Source organism: Hakea prostrata, chromosome 1, assembly GCF_041222555.1.
Source record: "Hakea prostrata isolate BN-2017 chromosome 1, UWA_Hpros_2, whole genome shotgun sequence".
Classification (NCBI taxonomy): Eukaryota; Viridiplantae; Streptophyta; class Magnoliopsida; order Proteales; family Proteaceae; genus Hakea; species Hakea prostrata.
The window spans coordinates 29723307-29741118 of record NC_142600.1 but is presented as its reverse complement, the minus strand read 5'-3'; the positions used below and the strand labels follow the sequence as shown (position 1 = coordinate 29741118).

The 17812-nt window shown below is 39.7% G+C and overlaps 1 protein-coding gene across 1 annotated transcript in view; it reads right to left on the bottom strand.

The window, feature by feature from the left end:
• Positions 1 to 1114: 1114 nt before the first annotated feature.
• Positions 1115 to 17812, bottom strand: part of LOC149028679 (alpha/beta-Hydrolases superfamily protein) — a 32457-nt gene continuing 15759 nt past the window's right edge. Inside the window, exons 4-9 of the mRNA XM_089138667.1 lie at positions 14714 to 14806; positions 14562 to 14627; positions 3695 to 3840; positions 2774 to 2882; positions 2497 to 2561; positions 1115 to 1668 (exon numbers count right to left, since the gene is read on the bottom strand). Of these exons, the coding sequence (XP_088994793.1) occupies positions 1521 to 1668; positions 2497 to 2561; positions 2774 to 2882; positions 3695 to 3840; positions 14562 to 14627; positions 14714 to 14806 (627 nt within the window). The 3' untranslated portion in view covers positions 1115 to 1520. The remainder of the gene's footprint in view (positions 1669 to 2496; positions 2562 to 2773; positions 2883 to 3694; positions 3841 to 14561; positions 14628 to 14713; positions 14807 to 17812) is intronic.

The following is a 17812-nucleotide window of genomic DNA, read 5'->3' as shown; positions in this document are numbered from 1 at the left end:
AAATGATTCAGGCGATGAAAGGGCTGAGAAGATTCTCTTTTATCTTGGCTTGCGGTTTTGGAGAGACTCCCCACCCAAGGACAGGAATTTTTAGGTTGATGTCCCATGTGTTTTCTTTGCAAGCATGACCCAAAGAAGACCCAAAGACCACAAACATATCTTCTTCTTCTTCCTTAATTGTACTACTACCATATAATGCCATTCGGCAAGAAAGAAATGTTCCTCTGTATCACAAGGAGAAGGTGGTTGCTCAATTGGTCAATCAAATCACGGGCCGGTGTCGGCTTCGGCTTCACACTTCTTGGGTGATCCTACCATGGTGGAGGATAATGCCTATAATAGGTTTTTCATTTTTTTAACTGAGGGGGCATTCAGGTCAAGTATTGTTTCAGGGCCTTGTGGATTCACATTGGAAGCCTCCATCATGGGACTGGGCTAGTGTTAATAGGGATGGTTTTGTTTGTGGCAAAAGAGGGATCCGAGCTAGGTTGCTGTCAGGAGGAATAGCCAGGGAGAGGTGATCTCATCTGTAGCTGGTGGTCTCATGTAAAACAGTATCCTGATGTGTGAGTTGCTAGGTTTCAGGCGTGGGATCCAAGAAGCTACCATCAAGAGGATGCTTCGTGTGATTCTTTCTTTTCAGACTCTAAAAGTGCTTTTAAGATGGTAATAATGTAGGAGGTTTACGCCCTGTGCTTTGCTTGGGGCACGTTGGAAGATCTTAGAGATTTGAGTAGACAGTTCCTACATTTCAGTATAGCTCATCACTTCGCGAGACTAACCAATCAGATCTTTTGGCCTCATTTGTTTCTTTCGAGTCGGAATCATCTCCCTGTCGGGGAGCACTCTGATTGATAGGACGTCTCTCTTGTGGTTTGCAGGATTGATCTCGACGCCCATGGTGCCCATGGTGTTTGTTCAATAGCATGTAACATCTCTAAGTAATTTTTCGTTTTTCAAACTCAGATTCATCGGAACCAACCCACGCCCACCTTGACTACATCCTCATACGTGTAACCGGCACATATAATTTAAAAATAAAAAATATTATTTTATATAGTTACCGCCATGGTAAAAGAAGAAAAAAAAATAACCAAAAAAGATCATCTGCTAGCCACGTAACAGGCAAAAAAATTAAAAATTAAAAATTAAAAGGATGGGTGGATTTGAAAAACCTAAATTGGGCAGGGCGAGTTGGTCGCATTCCTGAAGCAGGCTACCCACGGTGGGTGGAAAGAATAACCGTGGTGGTTTGCTACATTATTCTTTTTCGGTCATCGATTGCTATTGAATAATAAAAAAGAAACACGAATTCCGAAACAAAATCAGTTCAAAATGTCTATAGAAAAAACACAGGAAATGATCGAAGGCTACAGCAGGGAGTGTTTCCTCTTTTTTCTTTTTCCTTTTGGTTTTGTTTGGGTGGAGGCAGGGGGTTGGAGAATCAGAATAACAAGATTTATGTGCCCAAAAAAAAATTGCACAACACACGGGAAGAAAAGCAAAGAGAAAAGCTAATACTAGCTCCATGGATCATCCCAACCTTTGGGTCCCTCTCTTTTGACAAAGCCTACTATGGCATCTACTGTTTCTGCTACCCTGTTTGAGAGGGAATGATTTCCCCATTCAATTTCAACTTTCTCCGCTCCACCCATAGCTCTGCATAATCTGCATGGGAGAACAGCAAACACACATTGAATTACAAGACTAATCATGTTAGTGGAGAAACAAAATCTACACGTCTGCATGTAACTCAACAAAGACTCCTACTCAACTACTTGGGATTGCTACATGAACTTTAAAGTACACCACTCTATCCACGGTTTTTCCTATCAACTAAGCAGTCAGATGGTTGTCACAACTTTAACCTACAATTTGCTAGTGGGCATTTATTGCTAATAGGAGGGCTCGAACTTTTCGTCATGTTTTTCTTTCTGAGTGTCCAATATGCAACCAACCGGTGGCAATAGAAAGTATACTTGGCATTGGTGGTACAAGGTGAAAAACTTCACTTGGTGGGTAGAGCAGAATTTGTAGCACTGAAAATACAGTTATTATTGAGGATGACCTGACAAATACGATATGGTGAATGACAGTGATGAAGAGCCATGGTGGGATTCACAACTTGTTTAATGCACCTGTTCCTGAGTGTCTCAAATGTGAATTCATTTTTGATTGCTGATGAGATGGTAGATAATCAAATCTGGCAAAATAGTGAATTATTCAACCTAGATTGTGAATTTGTCTTCACTTTCAACAAACACAGGATGACAGGCCTTGTGAAGAATCTGACCACCACGTTGTCCAAGTCTTAATTTCAAATAGCTCTCTAATTTTGGTATTGCAAATCCATAACCATCATTAGGGAAAACATTTTCAACTTTCCACACAAACCAATGGAACGTCCATCAAACTCTTTAAAAAGTTCCATTTGGAATATAAAGAAGAAAAAAAATTCATGTTTGGTTACTAGGTAGCGACAAGAATTTAACTTACTTCTCCACCAATGCTTTCTTATCAACATACTCAGGTACATACTCATCAGCCATGGAAAAGATGACCTGCAGCAAAAATAAGGTAGAGCTTCACTTGCCCATTTACCAACATGAACCACGATGGAGAACATCTTAACCTTTTCAATCTACTTTCAGAAAAATTATAGCAGGTTTGAGAATGTCACAGCCATTGGAAACAAAGTGAATGTTGAGTGGGTCATAAGAAATCTGCTCTCAAAACAAACTTAGTCATGACAACCAAGTAATCAAATGCCTACCTGACAAGGTGTATTTGCCATGTGGCCAAGTCTCATCTTCAGTTGGTCATCACTAAGATCTGAACTGAACATATCATCATCACCCATGTATGCACAAAGAGAATGATACCTACAGGAAATTCAATATCCCACTTCAACAACTCACAGTGAAAATAAGACAACAGAAAGCAGCATTTTCTGAGGTGGGTCATAAACTTATGATTGGGAAATAGTACACATCCTACTATTCAAGAAAAGCCCATGAGAGCAAGCTTTCTGAAAAGGTTGAGAGCAATGAGAAATCAGAAAAATGTTTACTTTTAAGGAGAACCAGAAAAACCTAGCATAAAGACAAAAAGACTGTTGAACAGCTCATCAAAGGCAGTAACTTTTAACTTAACCCTTTCGGCAGCTCAGAGCACAGGAAAGGTACCCAAGTGTGAATAGAATAAGTATCATGTTTAGGAGATTTTGTGGTACCCCCACATATTCAAAACTAATTCTGTTACCACTACTATTACCACTCTTATTTGAAATCTGATAAGATTACTAGCTTCTAGAATTGGTTCTGTGGGAGGTCATATTCAAGGAGCAATGAAATGAGTGAACCTAAATTCAGGCAGACAATCTCCATAAGAGAAGAATTAGGGAGACTATCACCCAAAAATCAGATCATCTTCCGCTTACAATTTATTTTCATTCTTCCCTTACCCCCTGCCCCACCTTTCTTGAGTCTACCACCCAGAAGCCACTTTTTCATTACATCCACTCTAGAGCTTGAGGCAAATTTATTTTCATTTCCCAACACAGAACTTACCAACAAGTAGATTACAAACCATTATTGACAAATTGACAACTACTTTTTGTAAAATCCTCAGCAAAAGAGACAGAAAAGAGAAAAAGGGGGGGGGGGGGGGAAGGTGGCTATGATGGCTTACCCACCTATAGGCAGTTATTGGGGCATCTGCGTTTGCTTCCCTTGGCATTAAATCCATCCCTCGACCTTCTTTAATCATGGATGAAGCCAAGTCAATCATCTCTGCTGTTTGAGGAAGAGTTGCTCTGTATTCACGGTCACTAACTGGGGCCTGAAAATCATTACATACTGCTGTAACTACCCAAGTTGCAATGTTTCATATAAAGATTTATGCTCTATTAGAAATCAACCTGCTGCCACAAGCACATGCAAGAAATTGTGCATAAAGTCACAAAGCATTGAGCATGGGAAGGCTTTCCATTTTGATGTGAACCCGATTTTAAGGTTAGGGTTTCTATAATAATTTTTCTAAAATTAAGGATTTGCCCGGAATCTTCCAGCAAATAATCAATAATTTTGAGGCAACCAATGGGTCAAAGGGAACTGGAAGGAAAGATAAGGAACCACAATTGGCGATCCTAAGGGTTGTTTAGGGTTCAACAAAAATCTATATGGGCTGATTTGAGACAAATAAGCAATCCCCAATGGGTGGAAACTTTGGAGGGAAAATAATTCAATTCATGGGATGGGATGGATAAGGAATTGAACATCTTGGGCAACTTCTCTTCTTATTCTTTTTTTTCCCCGGGGGGGGGGGGGGGGAACGAAGCTGCCAAGTCTCGGCAGCAAGGGGAAGGTGAAAACTAGGGTGTGTAGAGATGGGGGAGGGAAGGTAAAGGCTTGCGATGGGGTTGGGAGGTGAGGGTAGGGGGTGGGCTTGCTTTACTTGTATAAGGCTGCAGTTGCTATCAATGGCTTCCGGATATTGTTGAAGGCTGTGGAGAGATGCAAGAACTTGAAGAAACTTGAAGAAAGATGCTGAATATTGAAGAAGAACTTATCAAAATCCACTATGGTCCCCTCAACAGGAATCATGGTCCTCAATAACTTTTCATTCAATAACACGGTTGTCAAGGCAAAAAGGCAAGGCGAGACAATAGAGGGCAATGAAAACCAAGGCGACAAGGCGGATGCATTGACAACCTTGTTCAATAATCAGACTCTTTTCTACAAAGAAAGAGACTTAGCCTACTAAAAGAACTTAGCAGGATTCCTTTATAGATTAGGATCCCGCCACAATAATCATGACTATTGAAATAAAAATTAAAAGATCTAATGGACCCTAAATGACACATGCTGAAATAAACTTTTAAGTAATTTAAAATTTTAATCCAAACAAACTCTTTTAAGGACACTCAATTGCTAACTCAACCACTACCTCAAATTAAGACTTAATAACAAAATTGGACCCTAGAATTAAAACTAAATTTCTGGAATTAAATCCTAGCAACTAAATAGGGCTGAAAACGTCCAAAATACCCTCCATAGGGGTTCGGCCAGCTACTTTGGAGGGGCCTTGGGGCCCACTCTAGGTTGTGGCCAGAGGTTCAATCCATGTTCACATCATTTTTCTCCTCAAACCACATAAAAGGCTTGAGATTCGAAGCAAATTATGTATACTCCAATATTAAAGTCCTTGTTAACTTAGGCTCCTTTTGGTATCAATTCTCATTCTCTATTATGCCTATTTAAAAGAAATAAGTACAAGAATGAAAAATGGTTTGGTGAATTTTGTCAAAAATAAATTATGGAATGAAAATAAGTTTGGTGTTAAAATAAAAAAATTATTAGTAAATAATAGTGAGCAAGTGATAAAAGAGGGAAAAAATATGATTTTTATAAAAAAATGTATATTGACTATTTTACCCTCATCTTAACCATAAATTTTTAAGTAAACTTTTTTTTTTGTAAGAAATTTTAAGTAAACTTATGCATAAATGAAGAGAATGAAATTCTCACCATAATTCATAATAGACAAAAAGTTCATTATGGATTTTGGAAGATTTTCTATTATTTTAAATAAAAGTAAAACTAATAATAGATGCCAAAGTCCAAACAACTTAAAATAATGAAAAAACCTCATAATAGAGAATGAGAATTGATACCAAAAAGAGCCTTAGTAGGGAACTAAACCATTTTCATGAGTTCACATTAATTTATATTTATTTACTCTCTTTTTTAAATATTCTTATTCTATATCCTATGCTTTGTTTATTACATAGTTATCATGGGCATCAGCGGGCCTTCCTAAGCAACATGGCGATTAGGTGGCCACAATGCGTTGCCTTGGCAAAGAAAGCATTTTAGCATACATTATTTTAATACGACCATTTTCTGTGGCACAAATAGCAAACCAAAAACTTATATAACTCTATTATAAGCTAAACAAATGTTAAAGAGTCAAAATCATGCAAGGTTGTCATAAAAAGAGAAAAAACATAAGTTCATCTCATCATAATACAAATATACTAAATCAACAGAACATATTAACATATGATTATGATCTATACAAGATATCCCCCTGCAATTTAGAGGACACTTTGCAGAGCTTTAGAGAAGAAAACCACACTTGAACGTTGTGGACTTAAGGTCATCCAGATAGCGTCATTGTGGAGAAGAAGTCCTCTTTCTTTAGTGTAATAAGACTCCATCTGGTGTGTTTACCTTTCATGAATAGGTTTTCTTCTTTCTTATTATTTTATTTTTTATTTTTTTACCTTTAGTCTTTTATATGATCCCATGATTCTCGCTGCATGGTATTGTTACGTATACAACCAATCATACATGATGTTATGGAATAAATTTTGATGGTTTAAAAAATTCTTCAAAAAAAAAAATCTAGGTACAAAATGTCAAAAAAGCAACCACTTTTTGCCATAAGGCGTCAACATGGCGCACAAGGCGTTGCCTAGGCAATAAAGCGTGACTTTCTTTTGCATGTCCAAAAAGCAATCCATCGCCTAGGAACCCAGAGAACACGCCTTGGCAACACTCCAATAGCAGAGGTTTTATTATTTGCTGGGTTTTTTATATTATGTCATTATTAGCATAACTATATGATAATGCATTAATACAACTATAATGGTTTAGGCATAGCTTTGTAAGATTTCAGGGCTATATTATTTGAGTCATATACTGAATGCCTAGGCACCTTGCATTCCCTCCAACACATTGGATTGCCTAGTCACTATTGTCACAACAACGCTTCCAATGAAATAGAAACAAGTTGTGAAGAAAACATCACACAAAAGAATACATGAAGTGTGCCCCCGTACTTCACCAAATGGGCGGTGAAAATGGATTTACTTCAATGCAAGGGCTTAAATGTTCAAATCAGAATTCAATTAAGAAAAGAAAGAAAAAGAAGAAAAAAAAAACCAAAGATTAATTAGTAAACTGCAAATCAGAACAGAAAAAGAAAATAAGATTCAAAACCAGACCTGGAAGAAGCATAATTAAAGTAGCTTTCCTCAAAACTGAATGGAAAACTGAAAAAAAATGAAAATGGAAACTAGTGATTAATTAGTAGGGGAAACTGATGGTATGAATCAGCTAGGGTTAACTAATAATCCAACTTATAACGTTACAACTAACCTGAAACTCAAAACAGAAATCCTCTAATTGAATTTGAAAATGCGGGGAACGAAAGCTGCATTGGATAGAGAGAACAAATAGAAATAGTAGAGAGATGACTGTTGTAACCTGGGCATCGGTTTGGATCTAGATATTCTGTCTTGAGGGTATATTTGTAATTTGAACTTTTCTTCTTTAAGTAAGAGCACGAATGACAAAGACACCCCAAAAATGCGCTCTTTACTTGCTGACACCCCATCTAAATTTTCATAAGCATACACCAGAGTCCAACATACCTTTGGACACTTTAGTCCAATCAGTTAGAGATTTCTATTAAATCATGGATTTATACTTTCTTTTCTAATTCCCAAACTACCCTTATTAGTTAGAGATTTCTGTTAAATCATGGATTTATACTTTCTTTTCTAATTCCCAAACTACCCTTATTAGTTTAATTCCCAACCTATTTCATTCTAATTTCTTCCAGTTATGGAGAGAGAAACCTAAGAGATCTTTCATCAAAGTTTCAAAGCTTTTACTCAAACGACACAGTAGCGGTGATTGACAATGATATCTGAATGAGAAGCACAGCAGAAAACCTTCTTTGCAGTAATCAGGAAAGAAAAGGCCTGTTAGTACTGCTGTAAGATATTGAGGAGAGAGGAGAGGGCCGAACATGTCAATCATCATAGACAAGAAGTAATCATTTACCTCCTCCCCATCTCTCTCCTGGCCTGTATATGTAAGTCAGAGGATAGACAGAGAGAACAATTTGTTGATTGATCCAAAAGAAATAAATAAGCAATTAAGGATAATAAACATGTTGAATGAAGATGCAGAATCCATACATGAACTTTACACACTCCATGACTGGAGAGACGATTTGGAAAGGCATCTTGTCACCTTCTAAAGCTCTTAATCAAGATGAACTAGAGACTGCCATCCAAAAGGCTAAAAATCATAAATAAATTGCCAGTGAAAGAAGCAATTTAGTTTCCTACTTCTTTGAGTTGTTGTCCCTAAAACCTCACAATTGAAGAGCAACTAATGTAGTACTGTATTTGAATGATCAAAATAGTAGCCAAATAGGACCTTTCACAGGGAATCAACTTCAAATTTGATAGACTTAAGATAGATAAAATTCAGATATAATGGAAGGCTGAAAACCGAAGTGGTAGAACAAGGATATTGGTTGAAGAACAAGGACTAACTAGGTCTTCAAAACAGCAGTATGCTATAAAGAAGAATGGATGGAACAATAGAAGAGAATTAAGAGAACAATAAGGACAACAAAATAACACCCGGGCTTCACACCGCAAGGTGGATTGATTGGATCAAACACCAACCTACATTGATCAAACACAAGGAGTCTTAACACCCGGGCTTCTCACCGCAAGGTGGATCGATTGGATCGAACACCAATCTACCTTGATCAAACACAAGGGTTCTCCAAGAGGAGGAATGCTAGCAAGCAATTTGATTTCAATTCATTAGTTGTTTTTTTACCACTTACATAAGTCTCTTTATATAGCATTCTAAAGAGACATAAACATTAATGGCAACATCTAACCACTAGCTAACACCACCTACCTATTAATAACTCAACTACTACCTAACTCTTGACAAAGGAGAACTCCTTTGACAATGAGTTCTCTTATTTTCAAACTAAAGCCCATTTTATTGACTTTCCAAAAACTAGATTTAGGCTTAGGTCTAGACTATGAAGTTCAACATATGTGGGATAACTTTAACCCACTAAAACAGCCCTAGCCCATGAAAGCCATGGGCTGATTCAGGTGACAACTTTAGGCCTTTGATGGGCCTAACCCAATGGGCTTCTTCTTTTGTAAATATGTCTTCAATTCTGCATCAGCAATGCTATCATCAACGGATTGTGATGCATTAGTTCCTCTCTGAATAGTGTAAGAGTTGTAAGTATCTTCTTATTGAAAGGAACTTCCCCTTCTACAAGTTCTTTTTCTTGCAGACAAGCTGCTCCTTAAAGAGAAAGAGCTTGGAAATAGAGAACCCCTCTGATCAGAAGGAACTGTTCGATGCATCACCTCAGACTTCCAATGTTATTTGTCACCTTTGCCATTTGCATCACCCACAGGCCACAACCATCCCTTCTATCTCTACAGTTCAAACCTTGCACTTGGTCTGATGTAGGAACGACAAAGAGACCCAAAGAAGGCCCAGAGGTTGCCCAAACACCCTGCAGACCTGCTAGCAGCCCAGGAAATTTCAGCCAAAATAGGGAGCACTTGGTCATTTTAGGTACCCCTAGTCTAACCCAATTTGACCTAAGTGAAACCTGAATTTTATTAGGGTTAGAACTATTTGAGTTATAGTCCCTGATACGTTATTAAAGAGTCCTAGTCTAGTTACAAGTTGTTAAGTTGGAATCTTATCTTAAACAGGATTCCTTCTTGGAGGGATGTTCTTTCAACTTGCAACAGTATTTAATTTGGAGTCCTCTTAAAACAGAATTCCTAGTCTGTTTCCCTTTCTAAGTTGAATTCATATTGGAGTAGGAGTCATGATTAAAGTAGGAGTCCGGAGTCCTTCGTTTTGGTTTCAAATCTGAATCCTGGGCTGAGTCATTCAATTAGGCTATAAATACAGCCTTACACATGTAATGAAGACAGTTTGTGATGATTAACAAAATTTGATTGAGAATTGAGTGTACTTTGAGGGTTTTCAAGGGAGGAAACCTGCAGTAGCTTTGGCTTCGGCATTCTTTCAGCAATATCAGCATTCCACTACCCCAAATGACAGTAAGTCTCCTTCCCCAACAGTCCCTACACCAACCTTGCGCAAACTAACACCCCCCCCCCCTTCTCTTCTCTCTTAAGGCAGCACTCTCGCCTTCCCCCAAATACTAAATCCTATATCTCACAAACTGTTCACCTAAACTTCACCCTCTTTTGGATTTAACTCCCCTTTCCTTTCCCTAACCTTCAATCCCTACCCCCACCCTAGTCCCCCACCTAGAACCCTAAATTCTGAAATTCCCTTTGGCTGGACCTATATATCTAACCATTCAACCCTAAAACCCCCCTCAAACCCTAGGAAACCCCAACTCAGGCTTAGAAACCCTAATAGCCAGCTAATTCTCTTTATTATCCCGGATTCTAGCCTCACCCCAGTGAGGTTATATCCTTTGCCTGTCAATCACAGTTTCAGAGCAGGTTTTGCACTCTTGCACTGATGGATCCTTCAAATGTCTCACAGCAGATACAGAGATAGAGTTTCACTTAACACAAATCGTTTCCTGGGTCTCTTAGCATCTTTTTCCCCCATTTCTTCTTCCTCCTTAGCTTTACTTGATTTATGAGATGGGTTTTCAGTCATCTTGGGTTTTCGTAATTATTTCTCTGAATGTCTTTGTTTCTGAGTATCCCTCAAGGCTAGCTAGTTACTGGGGGCATGGGCAGGATGGAGTTTGCAGCTTTGCTGGGTAGGGTGTAATGGAAGTGGTTGCAGGAATGATGGACATTATTTTATTCTTTTTTTCAGAAGACAGGGCAATGGCCATACCGGGAGGTATGGGGATAACAGTGGAAGAAGCCAGGGGTAAAATAGTAATAAAAAAAAATTGTTAGGACACCAATATACGCACTGTAAGCGTAGAGTACTAGGGAGGTTGTAAGGGATCAACTCCAAATAAGGGAATTAGTTGGTTATGTGTTAGGATTCTGTTGGGGAGTATATAAACAGGAGGTGCGTGTTTGAGGGGAGGAGAACTTTGTGTTAGTGTTGGGGCAAACTTGACTCGTAGGAGAGGGAAGACCCTCCGGTGTTGGGGCAATTCAGGTGATGATTCAAGTAGGGGAGCTACCTTGTATTGCAGCCTTGTGTTAAACATTCTTATGTTAATCGAGTGCTCTTGCTACAGATCTCTTCAAGTCCTGAGTTATCCTTGAGTTGCAGCGTGTGTGTGTGGTATTGTGACATTGTTGGTGAGGTTGAAAGAGGGAGAAGCATCATGCAAAGGAGAGATTATTCCATTAATCCCAAGGTATGACGGAGGGTCTTACCAACTGGTATCAGAGTCGTTTTGATTGGAGGGAAGCGATATGGCTACAGGATTATCAATGTTTTCCAGTGGAGGGAGAGTGCAGAAATGGCTGATGAAATTTGTGCTCTTCTATTGGGAACACCAAATCGAGCAGGAACAGAGGCTGGGGGTGGTGCTCCAACATTGGAAGGGGAGGGGTTAGGATGGGTTTATCCCAAGAACTGGTAAGAGTTTAATCAATTGTGCTTCAAGGAAGGCTTGAAAATTGAGTTTAGTGATGGGATGGAGGCACTACCGAATTAGAGTTTGGCAAGTAACTGTATTGGAACTGCGTCTCATACTAAGGAGATTGTATCACAAAACCACCCCATAAAACCAATTTAAGGGGCGGTGGGAGTTGTTGCCACTGGGAATCGATTGACAACTGGGGATAGTGTCACCAAATGTGGAGAAGAACAAAGAAAAGAGGTCTGGGGGCGTGCACTTACCGTACTAGAGATGCCAGGGAGAGGTGACGGAAGGCCACAACAAGACGAGGGGGGCAAGATCTCAAGAAAACGGCAGAGAAATGGAGGCAACGGCTAGGGTCCTCTTGTCGCTTTCACTCCTCAACATATGTTTTAGAAGCAAGGCATATCGATTTTTCTATTTATGGGCACAGAACATGATGGAAAAGGGAAGGGAGGGAAGTCGAATAGCGAATAGACTGACTTACCAAAAGTCTTGGATAAGACAAAGTGAGCGCAATGAAGGATATTGGCACATCTTTAGCGGTTCGAGGCATGATTCATTACAGAAATTCAAAGGAAGATGAGGGAGAGAGATCCACACTGGTGCCAATGCAGATTCAGTTGCTGGATTAGACTGCTGGATTAAACCACGTCGAATGAAAGAAAGGAAAAGTTTCCAGATACGGTTTCTGGTTGAAATCTCTTTTGCATCTGGGCAAAAAGTCAGCAATGAAAAGAGCTCTTTCATCCTTTCAGATAAGGCATCTCCTGCTAGGGCATCTATCATTCAGCACAACACAGGCTTCCAGACTACAGCACCTGTTGAAAACGCAGCAGAAGAGCTAGCTGAAAATGGAGACAACGCATGAGGTATTTGGGGGTTCAACCAGTTTATGAATTTGACTCACCCTAAGGGCCAAGGGTTTAACTATTAGGACGCAACCCAGGCCCGCATGGTCTTAAACCAAAAGGACACGCAAACCAAAATAAAGGACTAGGGCGTCGGGTTCCCTAAGAAACCCACATGGGGCTAGCCTAGCCTATCCTTTAACCCAATGCCCAGCCCACCTTTTCCACCCATGGCTTTACACATTTTGGCTCAACCCATGCAAAAGAACCACCAACCTATTCCTTTAACTCAAAATCTAGCTTATTTTATTAAATAGGGCCCACCTAGCACAAATGGACCAAGAACCAAGCAAAGGCCCAGTTCGAAGCAGAGGACCACTTAGACGACGGCCCATTCAAACCGTCACTCGACCGGATCTTCATCTTCTACCTCCAACCCAAGCACAGTAGCAGTGACTGCAACCCAGAGAGTTGCCATATTTGTGAACCAGGACCAACAGAGGCTGGCAGCTGCAGCGAAGGTGGGTCAGGTTCTGATGGTCACATGCAGACAAAGACAACCCCTGAGAGTGTATGCAGGCAGCGACTTTTCGAAGCTGCTTGATAAGGGTTTTAGGTTTAGAAATTTCATTGGCACGCTAGAAGTCCTTTCAATGGTTGCGCTTAGGGTGCCTTATCTGTTCTTCCTTTCACGCTGATTGAGTTTCCAACAGAAGGGGCTATTGGAACAAGGACTTCAGAGGTCCTACCCCACTCACGGTTTGATCTAGTTAACGTTGGGATGTTGGTGAAGCTTCGGTGCTCGGTGCTACTCTCTCATTGTCCTCTTCAGCCCTTGTCTTTTCATATTCCTGCAGAGAAAAGCGATCAAAGAGCCAACCCAACCATGATAATTCCAGGCACTGCAGACCTGCAAATAGATCCTGCTCGGCTGCAGTACCTTTCGGGTACTACTCCTCAGTCCTCACTGTATAACATCACTGTATTATCGTTGGACAAATGGAATGCTTCTGGGAGCATACTGAATGATCCATCATAGTATTGCCAATTTGCCACTATTGCTTCAAAAGAAGAATGCTTTGGGAAAGCCTACCATTCAATGGCTCAACTGCTCTCAGAATGTGACATTCTGAATCAGATTCATTTTGATGATATTTTTGGTTTGGGGGCAAATTTTTATTTTGGCAATCACCCGGGGAAAGCTAGCTTGAGGTGGCAAGAAACCAATCCATCAGGTGGCAGAGATGGAAATTAATATTGTGAGGGCAGTAGGGGGCACCAGTGGTGTCTTTGGAAATGGGCCTGCTATTGGGCTTCCGAGAACATGGCTGAATTAGCATAGCTGTGAGCAAGCATGTGAAGATCAAGCTTCCAATGGGACATCACCATAAGAAAACAATGTTCCATGTCACCTTGAAGGCAAGGTGAAACTGAAGGGGGGAAGAGTTGTTAGGACACCAATTTTAAGGGACGCACATCCTAGCCAAAGACTACTAGGGACTTGTAGGGGATTAACTCCAAATAAGTGAAAGCATTAGGATTTGTTGGGTGTATATAAAGGGGAGGTGTGTGTTTTTGGAGGGGAGGAGAATTTTGTGGTAGTGTTGGGGCAAGCTTGACCCGTAGGAGAGGGAAAGACCCTTGGGTATGGGGCAATCCGGGTGATGCTTCAAGAAAAGGAGGTACCTTGTATTGCAGCCTTGTTAACCATTCTTATGTTAATTGAGTGCTCTTGCTACAGTTTTCTTCAAGTACTGAGTTATCCTTGAGTTGCAGTGTGTATGTGCGGTTCTGTGACATTGTTGGTGACGTTAAAGAGGGAGAAGCATTGCGTAAGGGAGAGATTATTTGATTGATCGCAAGGTATTACGGAGGGTCTTATGATACATGATTGAGAAGGAAATAAGAAAGACAGTCAATCCTAGAGAGTAAGACTTGCACCAACTTGGGAACATTTGTTAATACACTCAACTCTGATCTTTGCTATCCAGGGCTGGGTGCTGAAGCTTATGAAATTCTTTTCATTCTCTCAGTATTAAAAGATATACACTAAAAAACTATAAAATTACCAAATAAATAAGAGGCAAATTACAAGTGCCAAGGATATGGTCAATACGTGCCTAAGTTATAACTTCCTCTCTACCAGCTTCGAACCTTGGTTTTCAGGTTAGCTGCTTCTAACTCAACCACTGAGAAACCAAGAAGCTGGTTATAACTTGTAAATGAACTGTTTACTACAGGATAATTTCTATGCATAAAATATCAGAAATATCATACATGGAAAAACATGAAAACAAACATCTGGAAGTTGCATAATACCTGTAGGATGGCAGCCCGGACTGCTCTTGAGCATGCAGCATTTGTTTGCAGGTAATGCACAATATCCTAAATTCGTTGCAACCTAAATTTAAGTTCACGCAGATAAATTTAACTACTAAGAGCTAATCTAACCATAATTTCATAATACTCACCTGACAGCCAGTACTGTGCCCAAGCAACACCACCCCCTCTGAATCTTCCTTATTAATGAGATAACCAATCAGTTGATCAAGCTCCAGAGCATCCTTCAAGAGAAACAGAGCAATAAAGTATTGAATTAGAGCAGGATCATACCTTTGAGTTGCGGCAAGGCTTTGTTGAGTTGTTAGTTAAGCAGAAGATATGTACATAAGAATATACAGCTTAGAAATACAATATTGGGCTTAAAGCGCACATCCCATTTTCTCTCTTTGTTCCCTAGGGCAACAGTTTTCTTATTCTGATCAGGCACAAGCAACAAATAAACGAAATTTCAGGACACCCCAAAACCATGCCAAATTGGTAATCATCCCTTTTTTCTATTAGAACCATTAGTTGATTAGAGAAAATGACAAATAAGTTACCCTCAAACTCTACTCATCACAGACAGTCACTTTCACTTTCATCTCAAATCCTGTTTCACGTCTCTTTGTTTGTTGCAGATCTAGAATCAATCAAACCCTCGAATATCCTTGACCTATCTCCCATGCTTGTTCAAGGCTCGACCCATGCTGGTATCCTGTGGCTGTGTCCGTAAGTGAAAGCCATCTTTATGAGGATTCTTCTAGCATTTTTCATGGCAGAAATATGGGTCAGGAGCCATGCTCTGACCTACTTACCTTTCTCCATGATTAACTCTTTATGAATTTCTACTGTTTTTCTGCTTGATTTAGGAGTGATTTATCCTATATTTTAGATCAAGATCTTACTTAATTGTAAAATAGAGAGTCCTGGCATTTTAAGGTTAGTCTAGTTATTTTGTTTTGTTCTGGTAGGAAATTTTCTCGATAGGGATCTTGGTCCCTCAAAAAACTATGATCTCACGAGATCTCAGCCGAGATCTAGTAAACCTCTTGGTCACCTCAACCCAACTCGAAGGCCCATCTTCGTGGATATTAGAGCTCAGTATGGGCTAAAATTTGGTATTTAACCTATTTTTCGGCATTCTAATCTGTTGTAATTCTAATAATAATAACATTCTCAAGGGTAGAATTTCTCTCGGATACTATTATTTGTAATAATCCCACATCAGGAGTTTCTCTTTTTTCCCCTCCGCCAGTGTTTTGCTGCCGGTCCCAAGCCCGGGTAAAGGAGGAGGGTTGGTGCGTCAGGTCGGTAGCCGGCACCGGAAAATCTAGCCAAACCTTTTTCATGGATTCGACCTATATGATAAAAGCTATGCTAGGCGTTCCCGACAAAAGATGAGGTACACTTGGGGGTGTAGTGATAATGGGCAAGGGTTATAGGGCGTCCCCGTGGCGTCTGGGCCCGGATGCGGTGGTGGGGTTCCGCGCCGTGGACGGTGGGTAGGCTAGTCCATAAGCGTAGGTTAGTTGGATCTTGGAATAGGATCTTTAGTGTTGATTGATTGATGTTATGAGGAGAGAGGTTGTAGCTTGATCGAGACTGATGGAGGGCTAAGCCAAGAGTTGAATGACTTTAACTTTGGTATTGATAAAACAAATAAAATGGAGTGGGTTATGTGGATAGATTTAAAAATGATGTGGTGGATGTAAAAGAGTGGGTGATAGGTTATTGCTATAAGCGGTATGGAGAAGATGATATATAATTTGTGCATATGACCTGTAGGATTAGATGAAGTTAGCTGATTTTGGGAAAGTATGGATGGATTAATGAAGGATTTAGGAGAAAGATTATCATAGGAGGTGATTTAAATAGACATATTGGAAAAGATCAGAGGATATGAGAGTGTTATGGAGGATATGGTTTTGGAGAGATGAGGAGGGATTTATTTTGGATTTTGCTACTGCTTTTGATCTATCTATATTAATACTTACTTCAAAAGAGAGATGAACATTTAATTACTTTCAAAAGTGGACGCATGAGCCAAATATATTTCTTCCTAACTAAAAGGACTGATAGATTGTTGTGCAAGGATTGCAAGGTGATACCGGGGAGCTTAAGCACAACATGACTTATGTCTTGGATATGTGCTTAGTCCAAGAACAATAAGGTCCAAGGTAAACTATCCCGATAAGATGGTGGATTTGAAAGGAGAGTACTCTAAATCCTTCATTAATGAAGTAGTCAAACAAGGAAAATGGAATATTAAAGGGGATACCAATGCAATGTGGAATGAGATGGCTATGTGTATTAAGAAGGTGGCTAAAGATGTTCTAGGTGAATCAAAAGGAAAGACTCATTCTTATAGAGAGCGTGGTGGTGGGATAGTGAGGTTCAAGTTGCCATTAGGATAAGCTAGTTTTAAGGCATGGAAAGAACTAAAGATGTTGAGGATCTTCATAGGTATAGGTTGGATAGAAATGAAGCTAAGAAATTGCGGAAAGCAAGGGAAAGAAATATGAAGAGTTGTATAATAAATTGGGCACAAAGGAAGAGGAAAATCTATTTATAAGATAGCTAAGATGAGGATAGGAAGAGTAGAGATCTTGACCATGTTAGATGTATTAAAAATGGAGATGGTAAAGTATTAGTTTGTGAGGAGGATATTAAGAAAAGATGGGAAACCTATTTCTCTAGTTTACTAAATGAGCATTCTTCAAGCACTTATGTTTGGACGATTACACTTTTCACCAAGGCACAAGGTCCGAACTTATATACGTAGAATTTGATGTCGGTAAAGGCTTTAAGGAGGATGAAACTCGGCAAGACACAAGGTCCTGATGAAATCCCAATTGAAGTATGGAAGAGCTTAGGAACCCATGGACTAGTTTGGTTGACTAAGTTGTTTAATAAGATTATGAGCACGGGGAAAATGCCGATGATTGGAGGAGAAGTGTTGTGGTTCCAATTTACAAAAATAAAGGAGATATTCAAAGTTGTAATAACTATAGGGGCATTAAATTGATGAGCCATACGATGAAATTATGGGAGAGAATAATTGAAACCCGTTTGAGACACTTAACTACGGTTCACGGAGAACCAATTTGGGTTTATGCCGGAAGATCTACAACGGAGGCTATTTACTTAATTAGGAGACTTATGGAAAGGTATAGAGAATGTAGGAAAGATCTTCATATGGTATTTATTGACCTAGAAAAAGCTTATGATAGAGTCCCTAGAGCGTTAAT